The 26296-nt window shown below is 45.1% G+C and overlaps 1 protein-coding gene across 1 annotated transcript; it reads right to left on the bottom strand.

Moving 5' to 3' along the window:
* Nucleotides 1-24527, bottom strand: LOC125750245 (protein diaphanous homolog 1). Its single transcript, XM_049027730.1, has 10 exons — nt 23817-24527; nt 22982-23076; nt 21942-22043; nt 21566-21805; nt 21340-21469; nt 20901-21026; nt 20190-20353; nt 18948-19080; nt 12732-12821; nt 1-1740 (listed from the first exon to the last, which is right to left on the bottom strand). The coding sequence occupies exons 1-10, from the start codon at nt 23893-23895 to the stop codon at nt 1568-1570; spliced, it is 1332 nt and encodes a 443-aa protein (XP_048883687.1). The 5' UTR covers nt 23896-24527; the 3' UTR covers nt 1-1567.
* Nucleotides 24528-26296: the final 1769 nt, after the last annotated feature.

The following is a 26296-nucleotide window of genomic DNA, read 5'->3' on the forward strand; positions in this document are numbered from 1 at the left end:
TACACAATATTCAAGACACTTTATTGTATGGGATTGGAAAATATCAACTTAACAGGGTGTCTAGGTACAGTAGATAGTTCAATATACAAATAATACCGCCGTGAACTGGAAAGTCCTGGTGAAATCACAACTGGAATCCATTACTTATATTAAAATATTCAGAATAAAAATTGGTATAGAAAAGAAAGTTTATTTTAAAAGAAAAAATAATCAAGCATTTTTGGCTTCTGAAAGTCAGCCAAATATTACAGTATTTCTTTAATTTCCTTACTGGCATCATCCTACTGGCATCGTGCAGACAATACTTAGATAATATTTCAACAAACGTGTTCTCGACAAGGCACGTCGCCAGTGCTGGGTATAGAGAACAACACTGATATCAGGTTGTTCATACATAGTTCTCTCTATAAACATACAGATCATGGATTTGACATTGGTCCCAGTTCGATGAGCCAACATAGTCTGTATGGCTATCAGATCCCACAGAGACCCCTAAAAAGTAAAAAATGTTAACAAGATATGAACCCTTCACCGGTGTAGTGAAGGCCCAGCCTTGTCATGGATCAGGGTCTTACGAGATGCTTCAACTACAGTTGCTGTGACTGTTTTCCCATTCCTAAGTGCACTTCAGGGGGTTGACTTAAGGGCAGTGAGGGAGAGGACACCCCAGTGCTAGGTCAGCAGTGACCACTTTTAATCCTCAGTAACTGTACAAGCACTTTTTTTCCCAGTGACCACTACTCCTTCCAAAGTAATATCCAGGGACACCATGTTTCTACAGCGACAGCGGCTGACCAGAAATGATAGCGAAGTAACAGAACATCCAGGGCCCTTGAGAGGGGCCCGCCACTGCAGTGCCAGGGGAGCAGAGCAGTGTTAAGGTGCGCTATGCTCAACGAACATCAGCAACAATAACATCCCCATACTGAAGATTATCATGGGGGGCAAAAAAAAACATTCAAACTGTGTTGATGATCCAGCCCTTTGACAGCTACAAAAGGTGGTGAAGATGTCACAGCAAATGGGGGGGCCCTGTCGTGTATCACTGTGTCAGGGACACACTGCAGGTGACGGCTGTGGAATCGTGGCACTTTGCACTTGTATAGTTGTACACAGATACAAGCAGGTGCAGCGGTATGATGTTAAAACTAACCAGACCCGTTGGAAACTACCGTCTGCTGTATGGTCCATTCCACCGAGCTCTCCCCAAGAGGAGAAGTATTCAGGCTGCCTGTCTCACACACGCATGCGTCTGTCAGGCACGTCGGAATAGGACTACGAGAGATGACAGAGCGACAGAGGAAGAAAAAAGTGCATTACAAGAGAATGAGAACAAAAGTGAGATTGATGTGGTGCCTGCTCTTGTTATGGAGCAGGAGCTACGGAGAAATCTACTCTAGAGCCAGTCGAAGGCGTAGTGGAAAAATCAGCATGTGCTGGAGTTAAGGGGAAGACGCAGTAACAGTTACACAAAGGGGATGTAGGAGGCAGCCTACTGAAATGACCAAAAGTATGTCTATCTATTGCCCCTCCATCTCTCTCAGACCAGCAGTTAAAAGGCGCTTCTTTAACTGGCACGGGATGGGGCGTCCTCCAGCAGATCAAGCTCCAGGTCAGCCTCTTGCAGGACCTCTGCCTTGCTCTCCTCCTTTTTGGTCTTCTTGGGAGTGCTTGAGGTGTCGTCCTGCAGCAGCTCTTTGGCCAGGATGGAGGTCACAGCATTGCCAGCTCTCCGGTTGGCTGGGGGCAGACACAGACAAATCACTAGCTTAAAGCTATTGGGAGGGCAGAACAGACTTACCAATGACCAATTGACCTAAACAAAACTGTTGCAGTGGCATCTGAGATATTCATCATTTTTGAATCAGATAATTAATAACTGAGGCCTTATGCACAGCGGAGGCCTTCCTTTCTCTCTTAAAAAGTCAAGGACACGCAGACCGAACAGATAAACCGACAAAAACACAGACATGACCTGGCAGGTTAAGCATGTGATGTTTTACTTTAGGTCAAAAATGCAAACCATAACGAGTCCTTCCCACACAGGAAGATCATCAGCAATGTTACAAAAATGGTATGCAGGGAAAAAATACCCCAAATCCATTATGGAAATTTGATGATGGGTCCACAGTGAAAGTTTCCTGAAGTAGCTTCATGAACCACTGAAACAATCCCAAGCCCAACTGAACTGCTGGACACAATGGGACACTTAAGATAGCACATAAAACATGGACCTCTTAGCTCTGCTGTGTAAGCAAGGAACGCCTGGCACCAACCACACCTACAAACCCATAACCAACCCCCCCTCTGTTAATATTAAATCATTTATGAACCCCTGAGACCTGGAGACCACCCTACAGTTTGAGGGAAATATTTATTCATTCCAAACATCATGAAAAAAACCTTGGAAAATGATCTGGTGAGAGGAATAATGGCCCTGTACATGTCTGTCTCAACAAAGGGTTTCTCCTCAATCTGAATCTTCTCAATCATGGCCTAGAATGGATCATGCGATGCCATCGCCTTGGCTAACAGAGAGCTGTGATATCCCTGGACTCGCACAATGCTGATCTGTATTCTGGGTTGACCAGCTGCACATGACTGAGGCGACTTCATTAGAAATGAATGAGCTTTATGAGAGAGCTTCCTGCCACCACGCTTTTAAGTCCAGTACAACATCCACGAAGAGCGTCCATCTCACACAGATGCGCACAAAGCCTCTCTAACACAAGCGTAGAGTGGCTGCATTAATGACACAAACACAGTGTTTATCAAACAGGAGTAGCTACGAATCGGAGAACGAAGTGAATAGAGAGAAGTGGAGAAAACACTGACTGACACAAGGAGCTGTGGATTTAAACAGATTCCGTTTAATCCTTGGGGAGCCAGCTGCAGTATCCCAACCATGCTACAGAGCCTCGCAGTAACAAGATCCATTCTGGGCGCCTCAAACACATTCCCAGACCGAAGACAGGAAACAGAACTACAGTATAGATACAGCCACACCACCAGACTATGGCAGACATACGCTTGAAGAAACTCACTGCAGAGTGACAGCATTCCCAGCACTCAAAAAACCTGCCCTTTTACTAAATGCAGTGACATTTTTGGCAGAATTGTAAATGCACCCTGTGAAATTACAGGGAAGCTGGAGTATACAAATAATTTTTTTAATGATTATTATTATTCCACTAACCAAAAAAAATCCTATCCAAAGTCGATGCTAATCAGTCGTATCAGCTTGCCAAGTCCTTATAAAAGAAGCCCGGATTTTGTCAACGCTTACCAGCAGGAGAACAGGTCCGTCTGATGGATTCACTGTGTTTATAAAATACCACTGGACTAAAACTCAAGGGTTTAAACCCGAGAATGGCTTTGCGGCTGCACATCACCAAATGTCTGTAACTGTAAGCCATGTGCAGTATCTATGAGATCTAGTTTAGATTATTTCTGAACCCAAGGACAGTGCCATTCTGCTGGTCCCCTCAGTCTTCTGTCCTTCTGTACATTCAGTAAGAGTATTAACAGCCTATATTTCATTTGTTATTTAATGAGTTGAAGTCACCTTATTTTGTATGTCCACTCACTACATTTGTACATATTGTGACAGAAATTTCACACCCTGGACAACCTACAATGTGCTTATAGCCCATTCAAACACAGAAAAACTAGAAATATAGCAAAGCTATATTTACTTATCCACATATAGAAGGATATGATTATATTCACTCCTCCCAGCATACAAGTTTAGCTAAGTTTATAAATACAACGGAATGATTACATTTATTTATGCCAACATGAAAGTATGGAATTTACTCATCGAAAATACATTCAGGCGTGTTACATGCTTATTTTAAAAAAGGAATGTAGTTATATTTATTCAACAAAAAGAAAGTGTACGGTTGCATCTGTATTTGTATAGTGCAGTTACCGAGCACATCACAGAAGATGTTTGTTTGGTTTGTTACCCAGCATTCTCGCCGAGGAGACGGTATTTTAGGGAGAACTCAAGAGTGATCAGAACACTCCACTGCAATGCAGGGGCTTCTGGCACTGCGCTCGGGGGGTGACGTCACCACTAGGTACATGAGGCGTGACAAGCGTTCACACACACGCATGCACATATGCGCACACACAGAGACAGACAGACAGAGACACAGACAGACAGACAGAGACACAGACAGACAGACAGAGACACAGACAGACAGACAGACAGACACACACACACACACACAAAACCCCTGACGCTCCCCCAGCCTTGCCTCAAGAGCGGCTGGTGACACTGTGTGTGGCTTTAAGACAGATTTACACCCAGCAGAAGCCAAATGTGGGCCCTGGGGCAGTGCGCAGTGACTCCCCCACCTCTCCTCCCCCCACAGTGCTCAGTTACACAAACCAATTGGTACATTCTAGGGGCTCTGCTTGGAAAGGCGCACTAAAAGATCTCTGTTTGGGCTGCAGATGACCGTTATGCACTTGAGGACCGGCAGAGCGCTTTTTTGGGGACAGAGGTAGCAGCAGCACCACTGGCCGCTGGGAGCGCGCGTGGGGAGCTGCTGGGTGCGCGCGTGGGGAGCTGCTGGGTGCGCGCGTGGGGAGTGGACGGTGGCGTCGAGCTTGGCCTCCTTATGACAGCCTTTGGTTCCCTCCCCCTCCTTCCACGTGTGGGAGGCTCCATTCACTGCTCAGGCTGGATTATGTAGGTCAGTGGGAGACAGCATGGATGCCATCGGCACTCTGACACCTTCCACACAGAGCGGCTGCAGATTGTGTGTGCGTGCATGTGAGTGTGTGCTCATCACACACACAGGCATTCACATAAAATAATCCACAAAGGAAGCTAAAAATCTACACAAAATAAAAACATATAGGTATGCAAATGCACACAAATGCAGAAAAAGCATGTGCACATACAGACACACAAAAATTCACGGAAGGCACATGCACGCACATTCAGGGAAAGCATGTGAACACACACAGATGCAGGAAAAGCATGAGCACACAGACACAGATGCAGAAAATGCATGCGCACAAACACAGACACACAGATGCAGGAAAAAAATAATACACCTACAAGATACGTGTAACTAATCTAGAGGCTGAACACATCCTGCCGATAATAATGTATTTGTGGGAAGTGTGTTTGTTCTCTGTTGCTCTGCCTGTATGGGTGGTAAGAGACAGGAGGGGTTGGAAGTAATGAACTAAGGAAGAAGGACTGTGGCTGCAGGGAAGCTTACGTCTGCCCCCTGTGGCAGCAACCGGAAGCATTCGGTTTACCCAACCCCTGCTGCCTGGCTGGAAGGGGTTAAACTCCATAATCTCTCTGTGACAACGTGAGAGAATCAATGTCGATGTGGGATGTGCCAGCAACCCACACAGTGAGTGTTTAAATTCACCATTTTCACACTCCTTTTCAGGTAACCATGATGCTAATAATGGCACATTGCATTTTAAATATCGAACAAGCTCTGGATGTGAAAAACTAAGGATCCTCCTCTGTGTGTTTAACCAGACAACAACAGACACATAAAAATGTCAAACCGGATAAACAGCAAAAAGGGAAAATATCACTTTTCAGAAAATTAATCAATAAACCTGCCAAGACTTGCTGTCACTTATGCTGCTTAGGTGTCAATGCTGAGAACAGCGTGCGTCACACTGTGATTAAAGCGCTCATGCTTTCTCACAGGCAATGAATTCACACTTATCTGCTTGATATGCTACATCCCAGAATGAGGTAGCACCAGATCCCAGCAATCATGTGCCAAATTACTATGCTACCTGCTACCTGATAATGGCCAAAAAATGCCAAGAAAGACGAGGAAAAGACCTGAAAATGCATAGAATGTGTGCCCAACCTACCAAGAGTGAGCGAACGTGTTTCGGATGGAGAGTGTTTCTTAATGGCAGGATAGTGACCAACCAGCTGACTGCGATCTGCAAAGTAGGTGCTATAAGGGATGAAATCGGTGGTAAAAACGACCTGTCCCTCATGCAAACAGCAGGGCATGACACTGGCTTAACTCTGCATATCAGGGGTTGAGCAGGTAAATGGAGTCAGGCAGGTATGGGAAACATTGGTCAGACAGGACCTACAGGGCTGTACCAGAGACCTGGATTTCACTGATAGACAGATCTGCCCCTTAGTCTGTTTGATCCCATGCTCCTTCTCTGTTCAACACTTACACAAGGGTCATTCTGATAGGACCCAAAGAAGAGCTGAAGCAGGCATGCATGGATGTGGACATGCATGCAGATGGGATGCATGCCTGCAGACATGTGCGCCCTGCTTCTCTCAACTCACCATCCACATGCAGCCGACCACAAAGACGGCCAGAATTCCCAATGGCACCTCACACAAGCGACACCCAAGCCACAAAGTCACCAGGAGGGGTCAACGTGCTCTGGGAAGCTTGTGCACAGACATGATCTCATGTGTATGTGTGGACAATGTCTGTGTGCTTTATAGCACCTATTAGCTATTGTCACGTTGAGCTCACAGCAAATCAGAGACACACACGGTTACCAGGCAGGTGTCCAAAATGAGGTCAGACAAAGATATCACAGAATCTGGGAAGGAAGGAAGAACACATGGTCAGAACAGGTATGCCCATACATGTACACATTTACACGTGCAGACGTGCATGTCTGCGAGGATGACAGTGTAATCATACTCCAATGTGTATAAACGCAGGCGTCCATCCTAAAGAGGTGCTGTCCCAATGACAGTCACCCCACAAGACCTGAGAGGGGAGCAGGGACAGGGAGGAGGGGAGGGAAAGAGACACAGCAAGGACGGTAGGCAGCATGGGACATAAGGCACAGGCCTCACCCCTCCCAGAGAGATTACACTTTGAAAAAGCTTCTATTAATACTAGCTGGCAGCTACATAATTAAATTAACACCTTCTTTGTGTTAGAAGATTCATAAAGTAGTGGTTTTAGCTGAAACTAATTAAGAATTATGTAAATGACCCTAGAAGAATATCAGGGTCATTACAGATTTAAATTTTAAAGAAAATTAAGAAAAGCTACTTCACCCCCTCAGCTGCGCGTATCGGGACAGTTCCGACAGACTTACAACAGACTGAGAATTCACTCCAAAGGAGAGCATCCATTCTCCATGCAGTGTTATCACCTCCGGCCCAAATGAAAACACAGGAGAATGGCAGGAATATCTGCTATTTTTGGATGCTTTCAGAAGGACATGGTTTTCATCAGCAGCTAGAGGAAACAGGATCACCCGGCTAAGTCCAAAAGAAGAATGTGTGCATTTGGGGGGGGGGGGGGGGGGGGAGACAGTGTGACTAGACCCAGGCTGGAACAAAGGAGAACCATCATACAGCCACTGTGACAAAACCGGACAAACCGACGGAGAGCTCGGGAACCCTGCTGTCTAGACCAAGGGACTGTTGTTTTCCAGAGGAACAGCAAAGCTCCACTTTTGGAGGCAGAGATGGAGCAGAACGTGGGCCTGCGGTGGCAGCGAAGGGGGCTCATCTGTTAGTGATTAGGAGCCGAAGCCCGGCCCCCTTGAGGCAAAAACAACCTCCCGCCGAAATGAACTCGGCTGGCTGCTGATGAGCTGTGGAAAGTGTGTGTGTGCAAAGCGGGCGCTCTGAAATACTCTGGATGACTTCCATATGAAACAACTTCACAGAGTGCAGTGTCTGCAGTAAGATCTGTTGAAGAACTGAGGGAAAATGGGAAAAACTGCAGTGTGAGCATGTGGCATAGGTAGGTGTGTGTGTGTGTGTGTGTGTGTGTGTGTGTGTACGTGCGTGTGTGTGTGTGTGTGTGTGTGTGTGTGTGTGTGTGTGTGTGTGTGTGTGTGTGTGTGTGTGTGTACGTGCGCTTATGAGTAGTGTTTGTCAGGAGCGTTTCCTCCTGCTTCGTTCCCTTCCTCCCTCCCCCAATAAGCAGGAATAAAAAGTCTGACAACACTTCCGGATCCAGTGAGTCAGACACTGTATATATATGATCCACAAAAGAGAGCTGGGGACAAATGAAAAAGACAGAGCAAGAGTGAAGAATTGGCAGGTTTTATTAGTCAGCTGCCCATTTGAGCAGGTAGGCAGTCTTACTCACCAGGTTACACATTTATAGTCCTAAAAATAATAATAAATCTATTTATTCATTTTTGGAAGATTATCTTTTTCTTATCCATGGAAAATATATATACGTATAACACACACACACACACACACACACACATATATACATATACACACATATATATATATATTATATATATATATATGTGTATATATATATATATATATATATGTGTATATATATATGTGTATATATATATATATATGTGTGTATATATATATATATATATATATATATATATATATATATATGTGTGTATATATATATATATATATATATATATATATATATATATATATATATATATATATATAGTCTCTCCATCCAATATATGGTCCACATATACAGTGAGATTTTTCATTTCAGCTGTTCAATTTAAGTATCGCAGTCATACAAAAACAGATATGCGAACAGTGCCGGCACGACAGGGATTGGAACCAGCCACCTCCAGGCAAATCTTTGTCGAACAAGGCTAACCCTTCCACGGCAAATGTGCCAACAATTTACAGTCTCTGGTTGAGATGTCATAACTAAACATAAAAAAATGCCAGTGGGAAGCTGCACAGGGATCAGGTCCACAGCAAGCGACTTGCACTACGTTAAGCTTAGCAGAGTCACCAATCGTGATTTAAGAATTTACTCCAGAACCAACCACCACTGCGAGCTAAGCCTGCAAATACCACCACAGGGCACTTATCAGGAGGACCAGACTGCACTCTCCCTGTAATGTGTCCAAATGACCAGAGTGCCTAAAAGGAAATACAAAGCAGGTTTACAGTGGCCAAAATTCAACTGAACCAACCACTGACCCCATAAAGTGCCAGGTGTGAAGATTCCCACAAAATGCATTCAGCTTAGTGTCCATGGAACGTAGCACACAGCGTATGACCGGGACTGTCATAAGCAACAATACCACACAAGAGAGTGTTTATTCCAGCGATATTAAAGCTCCCATTCATTTCCTGAAGGCAGCTGTTAGCCCTATCAGCACGTACACACATGCAAGTATTGACATGTGAAGGCCTATAGTATATAGATATGCAAGGCTTTTGTACCAGAGCACCACACATAAACACGCAAACACACACGCACACAGTTTGCATAACTGTAGATGCCGAAAACAAGATCAGTCTGTAATGCTGACAAGGGCTGGGACACCCATGATGAGCCGATTTGGGACAGCAGGCCTCGAAAGGCAGATGAGGGCCGGGGGCATAAACAGATCTGTCCCTGATTCGCAGCAGTGAGCCGGGACTGCTGTCACCCATTTACGGGGCTGAACATTTGCACCGGAGCCGTCCAATCAGAGTTCATTCCCCTCTATACAGACTTTAGTTTCAGCCAAACCTTAGCTTAATACTCCTCATCTCAAAGAGTAGGCCTTCTCGATGCCAGTATCTGGAAATCAGGAGCCCCCATGCCTGGACGGTGCAGAGAGGAAATTCATATCCAGCTGGCTAGCAGCTGAACTACCACAGTACCCATGGGGACGTAGGTTTGGACAGGCACACTTCCAGGGTGACCTCACTGCCTCCCACACCCCACTTAAAAGGGAAGAGCACCCCAAGACACAGATGAACATCCGTGAACTCTATAGCCATTCAGATCTAATCCTACAGCCCCTCTTGTGATCCATTTCCAGTTACTCACCCCTTAACCATGTGAGCAAACACTAGTCCCTTTGTTTCAGCCCTCAGCCCCGCCTTCCATGTCCAGGCCACAATGTAAGACCACTGGCCATTGAGTCACGTGTGACACGTATGTGAAAACTGCAGTGAAAAATGGACTCATTGGCACCAGATAGATGAATCCATTTGGTTGTAGCTGTCTGGTGGTACCACCTCTCGTGATACAGGATCTCGGAGCAACAGAGTAGAGCTATTTCAGCAAAAACTCAGAATACAATGGTAGGAGACATTGAGACACACAAAGGAACCAAACAAATAAACAGAGACTGTTAGGCACGGGGGTTTTGCGTGAACTAAAACAGCATGTGGCAGCTCTGTCATGTCCTGGGGGTGGGGGGGGGGGTTCTGCAAGCGAGGTATTACACAAAGTCATCTTTTAAAAATAAACTTTTAAGAGGAAAGATGATGGCCCTCCTACAAAGGCTGTAACCACAAGACGTGTAAGAAACACAGCAGTCATCTTCCCAAAAAAAGAGATGCACATGTATGCCATTTACCAATGGCAGCCTAAAGTTGGAATGAAATTGTTCTGAGGACAGAATTATCAGCGTGTCAACAGGACAGCAGAAACTGGCTTGAGACAAACGCTCCACAAAACATAGACACCAACTTCCTGCTGACATTTTTTCATATGCCTCATGTATGTTGAAGAGCATCTATTAAGTTCACAAAGTGTGCGTGAGTGTGTGGGCATGTGTCCTGCGATGGACTGGCTTCCCATCCATGGCGGGCCCCTGTTCTGTGCCCTGTGCTGCCTGGAATAGGTTCCAGGACCCCGTACGACCTAACAAGGATAAGCATATACAAAATGTTGAAGTCAATGCTTATAGGTCATTGTCAGCTAATCTCCAAAGAGATATGGACTCATAGGGTGACAGCCAGAAGGTCGCACAGGTGTAAGTTCATTGAGCGTAAACATAGCTTTTACTGAGGTGACATTGTCAGAAGCATGCCTAATGAACCATCTGTCCCCCAAACTATTCATTTCAATTTTCAAAAACAATCAAAAAGCAATATTACAATCATTTGGCTCCAACAAAGGCTGCTATTATGATTATATATAGCGGACTCTGACATTACGAACAACTTTTGTAACTGTAGGGTTTAATGTCGAGGCACTGCAGTGATGCAATCAAGATGCCAGGATACATTTGGGATCTGGATTCGGATTGAAAGCCCCGGGATACAGTGCTGAAACTACACAGTCCACTGATAGGGCGCACACTGGGGAGCGCTCTTCAAAAACGCAGCTGTTTGCAGTGAGTTCGGCCAAGGGCTGCCATACAAGGACAGTTGAAATGTTTTGACTCCCTTTAGTCACCAGCCAGTGGCAAGGAGGGTAAGACCTGAATATACACAGATAGTAAGGGAGACGTATGCTGAGGAGTCTACAATTTAGCAAGAACCAGTTTAATGGCTTCTTTTAATCTCATAGGGAGGTGTGGGTTTGGAATAAATTCCACATACGTGTAGATAAATTTAAGATCTGAGGGAATTTTCTTCGGCACCAATTCAAGCCCAATGGTTATAAAAGAACTTTCACTTCTCTATCTTAGCAGAGATCTCTGAAGCAGCATGCTATAGCACCAAGTCACTTCACAAAGAAAAACAAAAAACAAAAACAATCTAATTATTCTGACGATATGGAGAGTGCATCCGTTTCATGGAGAAGGGAGCACGAGCTCCCGCGTCACGACCTGGCAGCTGCCTCCGGTCTGATTCAGAGGCACAGGGGAGCTGGGGCCGCGGCTACTATTTTCAGAGACTTCCAGCAGCTGGAGGAAACACAACCACTGGACTGAGGCTAAAGAAAAGCGCGGGCTCTCTCATACACCCACCCACTCGGAGAGTTACATATACAACAAAGGCAGAAAGAGAGGGGGAATGAGGCCTCTTTCATGCTGTTTGGCAGCTGGGGCCAGAGGCAGACAGGAATCATTGCTGGTGTCAGAGTACGAGCACTGACACACACACGCACATGCACGCACACACACACACACTCTTCAGAAAAGGGCAGCGAAAGACATGGCTGTAAAACCTGAGGCACGTACAGTGTAAAGGCCTGTTGTGGTGTTAATTAGCGTTTGCCCTGGGGTGGAGTGTAAACCTCAGACTCGTCAAAAGTGTCTGATCTGCAGTGTCGCAGCCCAGAGCTCCTGCTTTGCTAGTCTGTTGTGGGGGAGGGCAGAGAAATCGTGACTGGACCCCCCCCCAGGGGAATCTGTCAGCAGGAATGTCCAGAGCCGACTGCAGTGTCCCTTATTATCTTATATACCCAATCATAAACTGTGTGCATTCATCAGCTCGCTAGGAACACGTTGCCCCCTACTGGTCACCCAGTTTGTGAAAAAGAATTTGAGCATGTTGGCATGAATGGTGGCAAATTACGATTCCACATTACATATCTGCCTATATTTCCTGGCTGACCACAGGAAAGCGACTCGCACTGTAAGTCCATCGCTCCAGTCTTTAGGATTCAAATGCAAAACCATGCATGCGAATCCCATAAAATATGGAGATCGCAGGCCATTTCCTCTAAGCTTTCCTGTGGGACATTTTTCTCCCAGTTAAAAAAAAAACAAAAAAAAAAAAAAAAACAAAAACACCCCTTTCTCATAAACTGGATTATTGCTACACTCAGCATTGTGAATGACGGCATGTACCATGTGCGCGAGAGAGAGCCTCAAACATAAGAGACCTCAGAGGTGTGTAGGCTGTGTGACCAAATAAACCATCTGGCTAATGCTACGGCTAAAGGCACACAAACTGCTTTTAAGTTTGAGACCGGAGGCTTCCCAGCAGGGAGAGGTTCTATCCAGGATGTCTGACTGAATTAGAGCCCTTTCAGGAGAATGTGAAGAGAAGCAGGGAGGCGTGACGTGCCTCCGGCCACTGAGTGGCCCCCGCTGCAGGGTGCCGCACTCACCGGCTTGCCGGGGACCCCTCTTTCTCCTGAAGGCTGCTCCCGACTGCAGCGCCTCCAGCAGGCCATCCATGATGCCCGTCTCATCACCATCTAGGCGGAGAAAACACATGCACAAGTATTTAGTCACGGTCAGGGAAAGGTGCCACAACGCAGGAAGACACAAAAAGCAGGTGCGTGTATGCGTACACAAGTACACACGCGGGTAGTGAGGAAAATGTCTATAGATGATCGAAGTTCCATCATCATCGTAGTTCAGCAAACAGAGAAGGTGCAAAGGAGGTTTTCATAGGTCTGCAGAATACCCAGCACACCACCGGTTTGTACCACTTCCATTCATTTCATAATCTGCAGATTTTATATTCTTGTTAAGCATTGGAAAGTCGAGTGAAAGACTATAGATAAAAAGATTTCAGGTCCAGATAGTACAAATCCAGACCAAGATTCTGTTTCAACCAACCAGTTGAGTACAAAGAGTCACAGTTTCAGAGTCCTCAACTGGTTGGTTGAAAAATTTGTACTGGACTGTAAATCTCCACCTCTGGAAAACATAAGAAATAAAACAAGTCTCCTTTATGACATGGAAAGAGTATGTAAGAGTGCATGTCTGACATCCTGTTAACTGGTTGTGTGGTGATGGCATTCTCTCACATTCTAGGCTGTCCTTTAACTTTAAATGCACTAGTTAACTGTTCTTTCCCAGGAGAGCAGGATTTAATGTCCCTTGTGAGAAGAATGCCTCAAATTTTCTCTGCTGTTATAACTGCCTGAGGAGGTTACTTTGATGAATCAAAGATATGACATTTTGTTGCTAATAAAGGTAGTCAAATGGTGAACATACTGCAAATTTATTTGTGAGCAATGAATAATGAATGCATTATTAGTATATGCTAAGTGAGAAACATGCAAATGCAGAAAATCTGTGTGTGTGCAAAAATAAAACACCCTTGGGCGGCTGAATCCAGTGGGGAAAAAAAGCTCATTGTGCACAAGGAGCACAGCGTAAATCAGAAGAGCACCCCCATCACTGGAAACAGTCTGTACTATTATATTTCCTGCAAGAAAGAAGCACACACCCTATAAGCAGGATGAGAATGAGTGCTTGTACAATTAACTATGCCATGCAGTGAATAAACTGCTATACTGACATTTGGTTGTCTTTTTCCTTCCTGCAGGAGGGTGGAGTGGTAGTCAGAGTTAATCAGCGACTGCTGGCGGTTTACGAGATAAAACTATAGGAATATGTAGCTGGAATGGCTCACCACATAACGGCCTAGCAACCACAAGTGGGGGAGTCAAATTTACGCAGGTGAATGTGGTGAGGGAGAGTCCACATTAACCCAGATGTGCAAATGGCCCAGTTCTGCTACCAGGAAATACAAGAGCTACACGTCGATACACGATCCCACACTGTTACGCCACAAAGGATCCAGCAAAGGACGTGCAGGATGTGTGTCAGGGTAACCCCGAAAGCCGACAGATGGCTCGCATTACCGCCACTCTCATGACGGGGTTAAAGGAGTTAAATCCTTGGAGTCTCTAGGGGGATTCTGGAAGCACGCATGCTCAGTACACACAACCCCCCCCCGGACAAACACATGTACAGACGGGACACAGAGACTACCAGCATTAGCCAGGAACTTCCCATGTGGTCTACATATACCACCTAGTGGTCAAAGTAGGCAACTGTATGTGTTAAATTATTTAAAAATATTTCTGGTAACCCAGCTTACATGCCTCCTTACTCAAGCCATGTTTTGACCCACTTCCATAATAATCAAGTAAAACTAACCTTCAGGAAACAGAATTAAAAGGAAAGCCTGTGCTTGCTTTGTAGGTCACATATGAATGAAAGATTTTTTTCCTGACATTAGGAAAAAAACTGACTCTATTCATGCTTACAGAATGATCTAGTTAAGTAACACTTAAAAATATATTACTGAGAATCAGGCAATAGTGCTTGGAGGAGGCGTATGGGTCACCTTCATGCTCAACCAGGTCATATATGCATTATAAAAATATAAACATCTGTTGCAACTCACATGGGTTGTCTTCCTGCTTCTGGCACAAATTGCTCTTAAAGGGTAAAAATATGCACCATGTAACCAAGTACCATGAATGACCAGGTTAACTACCATGAAAACTGCCTGGTATTCTAGCCTGGTGGATGGCTTAGCCATCTTAGTTATTATAAACAGCAAGGAAGGCTGAATGAACCGGATCAAAACCAGTTTCTACATTAATTGGTAAAAAAAATTGTCATAATACTGTTACCATCAGCTAATAAATATTAATAATATAAATGCTTTAATAACAGCAAGGAGTAAAGGAGTTAATTTGGAGATTAACCGCTTAAAAGCTTTAAGGACTAAGGTTACATAAAGTTAACTGCAGCAACGAGGGTCAATACCTTGTTTGACTAGCGACCAAGCCACCTAGGAGTACAGGTACTCCCATGTGGTCAAGGTCAACACACCGCTTGTACTAAAAGGCATAGACTGTAGCTATAATACTGTCATTCATGAGAAAACAAAGGCAAAAGTTAGCGCCCTCCTGCTCCTTTGTCCTTTAGCTGTAACATTCAGCCTCTTGTTTGACCAACACTGACAACTAGTGGTGGGGATTGGGAAGTGTGACATCAGCACGCATTATGTAGCAGGAGCAGGTGTACATGCCAACAGACTTGCAGTATAAACTGATAATGCGACATCATTTCCTCGCTGTTATATCTAACTCCCCCTTGATTTACTGGTGAGCCACAGTCATTTCTGTACTTGATAAGCCTTCCGCATGAGACTACAAGAGTTATATCTAGTTTGTTTACATTTGGGCTGCTAATTGGGCAGACAAGTGGCCACTTGCTTTAGGGCCATGGGACTTTCCAGTCACTGTGCAAAACAGGAAGCTGATCCACACTTCCTGTGTGATGTGCAACATTCCAGGCTCTCACGGCCCATTTGAGCTCAGTGAAGTCTGTAAATCGAGTGTGAGGTGCTGCAGGCCAATGTAAACACGGTAGCAGTTTTCTCCATGACCTCAGCTATAAGACTCAGTACAACTGATTTCTATTTTCCTTGACAAGCAAAACGAATCTCAGGGCCTCTGTGTCTTTTGACCCCAGATTCAGATAGCAGAGGCTGTAGCTCCTGGGAATCAGGAAGTCTTCTCTATATCAGCAGTATGGATGGGCGATACAGTAAAACATATTTATCATGATAATCTTTTTGATATCAGTCAATATCAATAGTTATCACAACATAAATCTAGTGATCATTTCTTATTTTTTCTTAAAATTCCTTTAAGACTCACCTTAAACAGATTCAGAAAATGAAAGACAAATTAAATTAGTTTTTAAAATATATTTTAGTGTCAGTTTAAGTTTTTGTATATTTTATCTTTAGGGACTTTTAGTGGGCAGTCAGTGCAGTGGGCTTGAAGGTCAGGTTTTTAGGGTTATTGCCTAGCTTGTGTTTGGCATGGAAACAATGCATGGTATGAACAGCCTGGGAATGCTCTAGTGCAGGCAGCCCCCAGCTTAAGAACATCGAACTTATGGACAACTTGAACTTACAAATGGACATAAAGCCTATTCAGTACTGTATGTACTTTTAATAATACTGTATGATTATGTACTATATTATTTTTCCGACTTACCTACTTCTTATTCTTAAAGACAGACATAGGGAACGGAACCCGTTCATAACCTGGGGACTTGCTGTATATCAGAAGGCATACGGCTAACATACAGCAATGCTAACCTATGAAGCTAGGCTCATTGACGACATAGTACAGAATGACAGCGACAGAGCGCTAATTGTAGGCCTATATTGCACTTAACAACCAGAACATGATAACTGTACTGAGTACAGCACAGAACAACTGCAGTTAACTGAAGATGATGCATATAGATATATACAACATACAGATGTAGTAAGCATGTGGTATAGTGGAACCTCGACATAGACAGTGTTCAGGTCAATGCTAAGCACTATTTAACAGCAGACAAAATAGACTAAACTGGAATTATCTGGTCATAACTATAGAGTACAGGGTACAGAGGGAATACACTGAATGAGCATGGTGCCCCGGTATACGAGGGGATACGAAGGTGCAGAGAGACAGGCAGCAGCGCAGGCCAGATACCTCATCCCATAGGGATGTGTGTTGTTTCAGATGTATGGAAGGAATGCCTGAAAATAGGTCAGGAATGAGGGGGGAGGGTTTGTGGGTCTGAGGGGGGGTGACGCATGCTTCCAAGTATAATATACTCGCAACAGCCGATGCAGGTTATATGCTCGAGACAGTTTACATGTCCGCATAGCTGTGTGGTCTTTAAATCAATTCCAGGGCGGCCTACGTCATTCGCATCATCTCTGAACATCGTGCTGAAGATGATTAAGTGTAGATACATAAAAGGATGGCTGAGCCATTACCAGAGACTGAGACAATAAGGTTGGATCAGCGAAGAACTACCTTAGGGGTAAAGGAAGAGAAAAGGTGCAGTACAATAAGGCTGGAATAGATCAAAAATGAGGCCCAGGAGTAACATATCACTCCAATTTAAAGTATTTTTTTTCCATGAGGACCCGATTGTGATATAAATATGCCAGCAGCATACATGCCTTGAGTAATGTGTTCTCTAGTGAGCAGTTGAGATGAAGATTGATTTGAGCAGCTGGTCTGTTTCTAATATTCCAGAAAGTCTTGGCAGGGTGAACGGAGAAATTCTTTAAACACGAGACAATAAGACAGCTTCTTCCTCCCAGGGTAGTGATGCTGTCTTTCTAATACCAATATGCAACTTTGGCTGTGTGTTTAAATAAACTTAGAGCACCCTCCACTGGTTCAAAGTGGAAATGTGTGGATGGGGGAAGCGGGGGCCGGAAATCCCGGCACTGCTTACAGGTTACACTGAAGTCATGTCCTATAGAAGAGTGCCGAGTAAGGACATGTGAAATGGCTGCATATACAAGGAGGTAAAGGGCCTCCATAGACAGAGGGAATTCGTGGTGGTCTCTCTAGAAAAAGCCCCCTGGTAATGGTGTACCAATGTGGAAATTTGACGGATGCCGTTAACCAATGTACAGCTCTGGAAATAAAGTCCACCCTTTAAGATTCCATGCTTTATGGGACTTCAGTCCTGCTTCCAGGAGCCTGATACGCACTGTCCTAGCAGTGCACTTCACACCGGCTCTTAATGTTCCCTATTCCTTTTGAAGGTCACTTGATGTCATACTTCATGAGATACTTCAAGATTCATGAGAAGTCGGATAAGTTGACAGTCATCTCTGCCATTAGAAAGTCACTTCTGCCCTCTATCTGGCTGGTTTTTGGTTATACTGATTCACAGGTCGTTTTTGTGTACTGCTGTCTTAGAAATTTTGAGCCTGGAAGCAACCTGCTGTGTGGCCTTCTGTCAACAGAACCAGGATTAAACCAGGATTTAAAAATGCTGATTTTTGCTTTTTATATAGCAACCACATCATATGGTCAGACAGTGGCAGTCCACTTCAGCTGTTTTTTAAGACAAAAGAGAAATGATTTAACACCAAAAATCCGCAGTGCTACTGCTGCCTGGTGAATTTTAATAAAGGTGTACAGTTCAGGTTCAGGAAGTAAAAAAGATTTTGTTTCAACCAACGAGTTGACCACCTCATGAGAAGGCAGTTTAAGACCTCTGCTGTATGCGATGAATGAGCTGATGGAATCCCTCCTCGTCCTGTACTACAGAACCATGCCATGTAGTCATCCCCATTATCTTAGCAGTTGCGTCTTTAGCTCTGCTGCTGCTAACTTTGAATATTGACTGAAGTTTAAATATTGGCCAGCAATATTGGCCATGATCGAAACATGGATGTCGAAATCTTGATTTCTAATGATCATTGGCCGATATCGTGCATCTACACCTGTGGCACGATATATCTACTGTATGTATTATGCTGAAGACTAGCGGTGTCATACATCTTAGGTATCCCTGATCCTGACTAAACATTTGAATTATGTGAATTTTATGGGAACACTTTCCACTCAGGAAAGTGTCCAAATAATGTATGAATGTGTATGCAGATTTGTGCAGAATAGTGAAGAATACACAACATAGTACCACTTATAAATCTGTAAACTCCCTACACTTAAATGGAGTGTTTCAGTGGCAAAGCATCCCAGCCACCAAGTTAAGATGTGCTGCATGACAGGACTGACTGATGACCCTCCACTCGCCTGCATTGATGTCCAGGAGCTGACTCTTCTTCTGCTTCTCCTCCTTCTCCTTCTCAGCCTTCTCCTTGGCCAGCTTAGCTCTCCGCATCTTCTCCTCAGCCTCCTTCCTCTTTTGATTCTCCTTGACTGCTTGCTGGGGGGGGTGAAGGGGAGATACACCATGAGACAGACTCGTTCACTCCACACCCACCCGCCTCCAGGAGGTGCTTCCCAAATAACAACAAGATGGGTGGCTTTCTGAATAAATGATTTAAACCCTTCCTCTGCTGAGCAATTGCATGGTATAAAAAGAGCTCTGCTATATGTTCCCGGAATACTAGCTGCTCCTCAAAACAGGCAAGTGTGAGATGTGGCTAAGAGCTGTTCGGAGTTTGATGGTAAGCGAAACCCCTAATGGCATCTGAGTGCCACATAAAGGTAAAGGGTAGGCTAACTTCTCTGGATCAGCAGGGCTGACATGGGTAGGGGGGCTATGTGAGCTATTTTTTGGTGCTGAAAGAGAAACGAGACGGAATTAAAAATGACAGAACATCAATAATCTGCTGATTAAAGCACAGGGAGCCAGCGGTAAAACCAGGGTGGGGGTAGGAGTGCATTTGGTAAAGTTCATCCAGCGAGGGGAGAGGGGTATTGCACCATTGGATCAATCAATCGAACTTAAGAAGTTTAACCGTTCTCTCTTTTGCCATGGCTCTAGGATATCGTATATCTTACTCCACCCATGAGACTAAGGTCAGTCTTGAATATTTGCATGCATTTAATTGTGTTCTCTCTGCATCTGGTAATGATTTGTCTACCACTCTAGCAGGACGGTATCAAAGACACGAGATGTAATGTTAGTCTTAGTCATTTTCTTCTCATTAGGCTGCTCTGTGCAGCTTGGCAGTGAAACAACGGGTAGCCTACCACTAGACTTCTGTGTGAAAAGAAAGCTGGATAGAGTAGAGTCTCAACGTTGGAATAGTAGATTATAGCTGGGATGGGGGGACTATTTCTATTCTTAAAACTGCCGCTAAAAATGCTAAATACCAGACATGTTGCTATAAATTTAAATGGTCATTTATCTTATATCCATAAATATATTATTTGGGCATTCTGTCTTCATGGACCCCTAGTTTTCTAGGGCCCAGTTGTCTTCCCACATCTGCCTTAATGGTAAATTTGCCTCTGCTCAGAGGGTAAAGATCCACGGCACTGCTGAATGGACTCTCAACACTACATGGGAGAAAAAAGCTGGCTCACCTGGAACATGTTACAGAAGTTGTTGAGGTCGCCAAAGAACTCCTCTATTGACATCTTCTTGGGGTCAAAGACAAAATACTTGCCCAGGTCCTCATACTGCTTGATCATGTTTTGATGCATGAGATCAAGCTTTTCGTATTGCTCCCGTGCATTGCCAACAAAGCTGTGCTGAAAGGGTTAAGGAGTCTGAGAAAACTGTTGACGTAGCTCATCCCCACCTCAGTGGCATAATGAAGAGCAGACTTCTAAACACTAACAAGGAAACTGCTCAAACTGCCCCGCAACCTATGGCCCCTGACCCTCCCACCCACGTCAAACACAACAGCACTGTCCTGTGAGAGCAGAGTAGGTGTGCGGTATTTCAACAGGCCTGTGGTCATTCTCTGCAGAACAGTAGGACTTTGTGCACAAGGTCAACAGTGACTACAAGTAGGGCCAGTTATAAACATGGCTCTTTGCCTCCCTACTGGAAAAGACAAAGAAAAACATATTGGGAATTTAAAAAAATTACAGTAAGAGTAAGACTCCTCAAAAATGCGAGAGAGAGAAAGTGCTGCTCATTGTCACCAGACTACATTTTAACAGCATGTGCTACTTGGTTACATGTGTGCTCTAAATGCACCAAAACCAAAACCACACTGAGGCCTCTTCAGACCTCTGGTCTGGAAAGGTACACCGAGCGTAGTTCTGGCTCCCGGCTCAGAAAGGATATGGTCATCTTCTCCACAAACAGATCCTTGTCGCACTGAGGGGGTGGGAAAGTCTCAATGTCCTTCTCTAGGTCTTTGATCTGCTTGCCCATCTGGTCGATGTTCTTCTGCAGAGTCTCTGCCGACACTGGGGCGAGACGCAACAGTCATGGCATAGCATGGCAAAGTGCCCATGGAAAGCAACAGGAACACGAGGAAGCACATGGGGTTCAGCTGCGATACAATCAAAATGTGTGACAACCAGATGGAGCAAGAGACAGCCTGGGGGTAGGTAGATGTTCTTGTGAAATAAGTGTAAGCTTGATCATTGGGTAGGGACAGGTGAGCATTGGTTGTAGGTATGGAGATGGAAGTGTGATTGACATGGAGGGAGAGAAGGACATTAATACCGAATACCAAGAGGAGAGTGGTCAGTGGGAGTGTGGTAGGGGTGTGTTCACCTTTGCTGGCCTTCTCCACGTGAATGAGCTCCTCCGTAAAGTGCATGATGTCAGTATACTGCTCCTGACACATATCAGCTATGAAGTGCAACAGGGTCATCTTCTGATCCGCAGACTTGGTGTCCCGCAACTGCGCACATGGAACAGGCATCCCAGTTCAACGGGCAACTTCAATCGACTGACTCAGCGCCGCAATGCCAGCGAGTGCTCTCAAGCAGGGACGCACCTTGCAGAGGTAGCTGATGCTGAAGCCGAAGGCGCCTGCATTGCGTGACCCGGCGTTCATGTAATTCCCAACCAGCAGGATGATCTGCAGTAGCTGGGTGAAGTTGCTGCTCTTCCTCAGCTCCTCGCACGCCGCCGTGACAGAGACCACGTCCGGCTTGATGTTGTTCATCTGTTCCTCAAACTGAAGCTTGAACAGGATGGCACTGAGTCGCGGCTTCAGCCGCTTCACGGCGCTCATCTGGAGGAGGCCAGCGGTCAGAGGTCAAGGTCACGGCTAAAGCGGACCGATCCGGTCGGCCATGCTGACTGCATGATACGAATTCAGGGATAAACCCGCATATCGCATGCGTCCCCTTGCACATGTGTGAACCCACCACAACTCCAAACTGCTCGGACTCTGCCAGGTCCTCATAGTCATCCTTCATCTCCGCCAGCACGTTCAGCTGCTCCTGCTCAGGAAGTTGCTTCAGCAGGTTCTGTAGTCCCGAGGTAGAGAACAACGCTACGTTAGCCTAAGGCAGCAGGTTCAGCACAGCCCAACCTGACCAATCTGTTCACCAAATGACAGGAGTGGAACTTTTTGGGGAACAGTCCCTTTTAAAGAGCTTTGTAATATGAAGAGAGAAGGTATCAGCATTTAGACACTTCAATAACTGGCATTTTAAAAGAATAGAACACATTTAACACAGCCAACAAGGGAAAGGGATTCATAGTGGACTATAGTACTTTCTGCTTAACCCCAAAAACTGCTTCAGAGGCACCCAGAAAAAAGGCTGACCCTGTGCTCTGAGACCCAAGCTTTGCCCTCTCACCAGTACGTTAGTATCTCCCATAAGAAAGCAAGGCAGGCTATGCAAAAACAAGAGAATTCCTGTGTAGCTGCAATAGTGCTTGTACAATAGCGAATAAAGTAACTTCATTTGTGATTAACTTTATTAACTCCTGGCATTCATGGAGGGGCAGGTTGGGATACTGCAAATCCCTATCTCTGCCTAAACATGTTGCTGAGGTCAGAACAACAGATGCCTGCACAGAAACTGGCTGTGATGGTGATCTAAGGGGCTTATGGGTGGTTTTAGTGTGGTTGTCTCCTGGATTACAGGATGAACCCATTCTGGGTAGGTTAAATGTTTCTGCAGCAGACTGAAAAAAATCAGACACTGGACACTGAGTGATATTAGGAAAGGTAGCATGAAAGGAACAAACGCCAATGACTAATGCAGCATCAAGCCCTCACTGAAGCCACACTGCTGACCTTATAATGCGATGCAGAAATCACTGCTGAAATCATTCCAGACGACACTAATTATTGACATCATTATCTGAGGGAGGCTGGAAAACAGGCTTCAGCCGCTTGTACTGGTGTTTCCGATATAAACAAGGGCCGAAAGGCTGAATTAAGCAGGCCACATACCTGAACCATAGACTCCGTGAGCACCTTCTCGTTCACTTCCAGGATGACGTTCTTTATCTCCTCGTAGGGCAGACGGAAAGAACCCAGGAAGATGGCTGCAGAACACAGCATCACAACGCTATCAGGCCAAGATAACCACAGGAAGCACTCCGGGGCGAAATGGCGAGGTTTCCTGAATGCACCCACACACTCACAGCTCCCCATTTCCACCTGTGTAGCAGTAAGATCTCAATACGCTGCTGCAGCAAAATTAAGAAAATGCTGAACATCCCCTGCCTGGATTTTGAACATGCGGATCCCAGCTAATGGAATCATCCATTTTAGCATATAAAACACAATAAATTAAACTGCAGAACTAAATACATAATTAACAAGTTGTGGGACAGTGTGAGGCTCTGCGGTTTAGGATACTGTGTTTGGGATGGGAAGGTTGGCGGTTCAAATGTCACGGTCAGCTAAGTGATCATTTCAGTTTTGGGATCTCGAGCAAGGCCCTTAACCATGAAAAATGCCGATCCTGCTCTGACCCCAAGCTTCACTCACCCATGTCAGAGAAGAGTAAGATGGGATATGTAACAACTACAGAATTAATTTCCATGTGCCTTTACTCATACTTAAATGGTAAAAATTGTTATGTTATCGTTCCATGGGCAGGTGATGTGTAATGTAATGTTTTTATTCACAAGTTACTTTTTATTTTTTTTGTTTTTATTACTTTTTTACATGACAGGAAAGTGCCACACAACAAAAAGGGAGCAGTTCTGCTGAATCTGCCTATAAATTTGCTGCTGATAGCCCTGCTGCTGCTTCCATAGACCCGATATCCCAGACTCACAGAGGTTCTGGGACGCCTTGGTGTCGAGAACCTTGAGCTCTTTGACCTTCTTCTTTTGCCCTGCCTTCTTGTCGTCCATCCCGTCTGCATCTTTCTTAACTGTAAAGAGACGGAAAATTAAACATGCAGAAGCTGCTCTGTTTTCGATTCAAGTCACTTCTAGCCAAGAAACTTCATTAGAAAGCTAAGCATTTAAAAGGCAGTTACACAACCGTCTGTGGCACAACAGGCCGGCTTTGACTTAAGGTTTAAACAAATGCCCACACATACAGCTAACAAATCTCTCTCACGGTGAAAATGCCAACAGTGAGGCTCAAACGGCACCAGAGCAGGGAGTAAAACGACATGCATTCCAGCAGAAAGTATGGCGTGTTACACAGATGAAAGGAGCCACATAACATCTGCTGGACATCATGAAAGCTTATTCTGTAACATGACCTCCAACGTTCCCTCAGCCATTTCCTGCCGCTTGGTTCACAAAATCATCCCCCCAACCATATCCCACCCCTCCAATGGGAAAAACGGGACTAAATGGTCATTGTTCCGGCACCAAGTGCCCCATAACCCAGCAGTCCTAATACCCTGTGGAAATGGAGACCGGCCAGCCAACAGTGAGTAAGTGTCAGATGTTCGTCATACAGCTGTACCACACTTCTGCTCTACTGCCACCGAGAAAGTTTTCATGGAGAATAATCTCCACAAGCAGACACATCGTACCCCCCCCCCCCCCAACATGGCGCAGACTGCAAACACCACTCCCACAGCCACACAGACACATTGTGCAGGACCCAAATAACTAAACCTTGTTTAAGCCCATTCACATCTCTCAGTGCATACACATCCGTCACAAAACCCCCCCATGCTCAGAGGTCACTCCCCCCCACCCACCCACCCACCCCAGAGAGAGCATCAGACGAGCAACTGGCTCCCCAGGAGTCTCGAACCATAACAAACATATCACACTACAATATGATGATTAACAGAATATGCATGCTAAATTAAATTTAATAAAATTAAATAAATTTAATTTAATTTTAAAAATCTCCAGAATAAGAACATACAAAACTGAGCAGCAATCCAATAAATATGAGCTGACACATAGCCAGAAGGCGGTCAGCTCAAATCCCAGAAGGGGCCGCAGTATCCTTGAATGAAACCTGAACTGCTCCAGTTTAACAACTAGCAGGATAAACAAGTGCATCTAAGCAGCTTTGGATAAAAACCCTCAGCCAAGAATTAACACAAACACAATAACAGTACAGTAATGGCGATTCTTGCAGTACCCTGTGTGACAGATCGCAATGTACCACTCAAAGCCCTGCGGGTCGTGGAATGTGCTGCAAGCGGGTGAGACTCACAGCAGGATGTGGCATGGGATCGAACCCGAGCGGGGTTCCGGTCAGGTTACACACAGGGTGCCTTTTATGAGCTTTTCAATTCAAATAGAACAGATATTAATGACCTGGAACTTAAATGTCTGCTTTCCTGCCTATTGAACAAGTAAGTAATTGCCATGAAAGAGAACAGCTCTGTTTCACATTCAGAAAGACACCGTCCTTTTTCAATTCTGCATAAACTCACATGGGACTAGCAGCCCTGTCCGCTCAGAAAACTGGCACTTTACAGTGCAGTCTAACTGCACAAGCCTGCCTAATAACACTGGAGTATGAGCATCATCTCTCTTGCTCATTCATAAAAACTCCACCAATAAGTCTGGCTGTCTGTGCAGGCGTCAGAGCTTACTATACTCCCAGTATGATGTGCTCTGATTGGAGGGCGCGTAAGTGAATAAAGACGTAATCATATCATCTCTGCTTCATAAAATGGTCTACCAGGGAACACAAAATGGCTGCTGGCAGAGCACGCATCTCCCATTCACGGCTCAATGGCGCACCCCTACTGACCCCTAAAGGGATCGCAGGATGTATATATATATCTTTTTGGCCAAAACAAACTTAGGCCGATCAGTGAAAATACATTAATATAATAGGCTCAGAGAGGGGGGTGGGGAAAAAGCAGTCACGCCATGTACCAGCAAGTGGTTTAGGATTTCAGGCTAAGCCGCAGCCTCCCCCTGCCCTCCCCAGGCGTCTCAAGGCCACATTGTTGTGTCGACCGTGATTCCTAGCTAGAGCACCAGCTGCTCTCCATTCTGACCAGAGCAGGCGGTAAGTGACCCCCCCCCCCCTTTCCCGGCACCCCTCTGCCTCCTACCACAGCGTGCAGACTGAAGTCTAAGCGCCCCCACAACCTGGAGAAGACAGTCCCTTGTGACAGCAGCTCTGTACCCTTGCAGTCTACAAAACAGTCCCCCCCCCCATCTTCTGGTTTACATTAGCATGGCTCATCGTGTGGAGGGGGGTTAGAACTATTTCTGTCATTTCACTTTATATGACAGATTTTTTTGCCCATAAATAAGGCAAACATGAAGCAAGAGTGCCCCCCAATGGCCACCTCTGAACTGCAGGCAAAATGAATTC

This window comes from Brienomyrus brachyistius, chromosome 10 (genome assembly GCF_023856365.1).
Source record: "Brienomyrus brachyistius isolate T26 chromosome 10, BBRACH_0.4, whole genome shotgun sequence".
NCBI lineage: Eukaryota > Metazoa > Chordata > Actinopteri > Osteoglossiformes > Mormyridae > Brienomyrus > Brienomyrus brachyistius.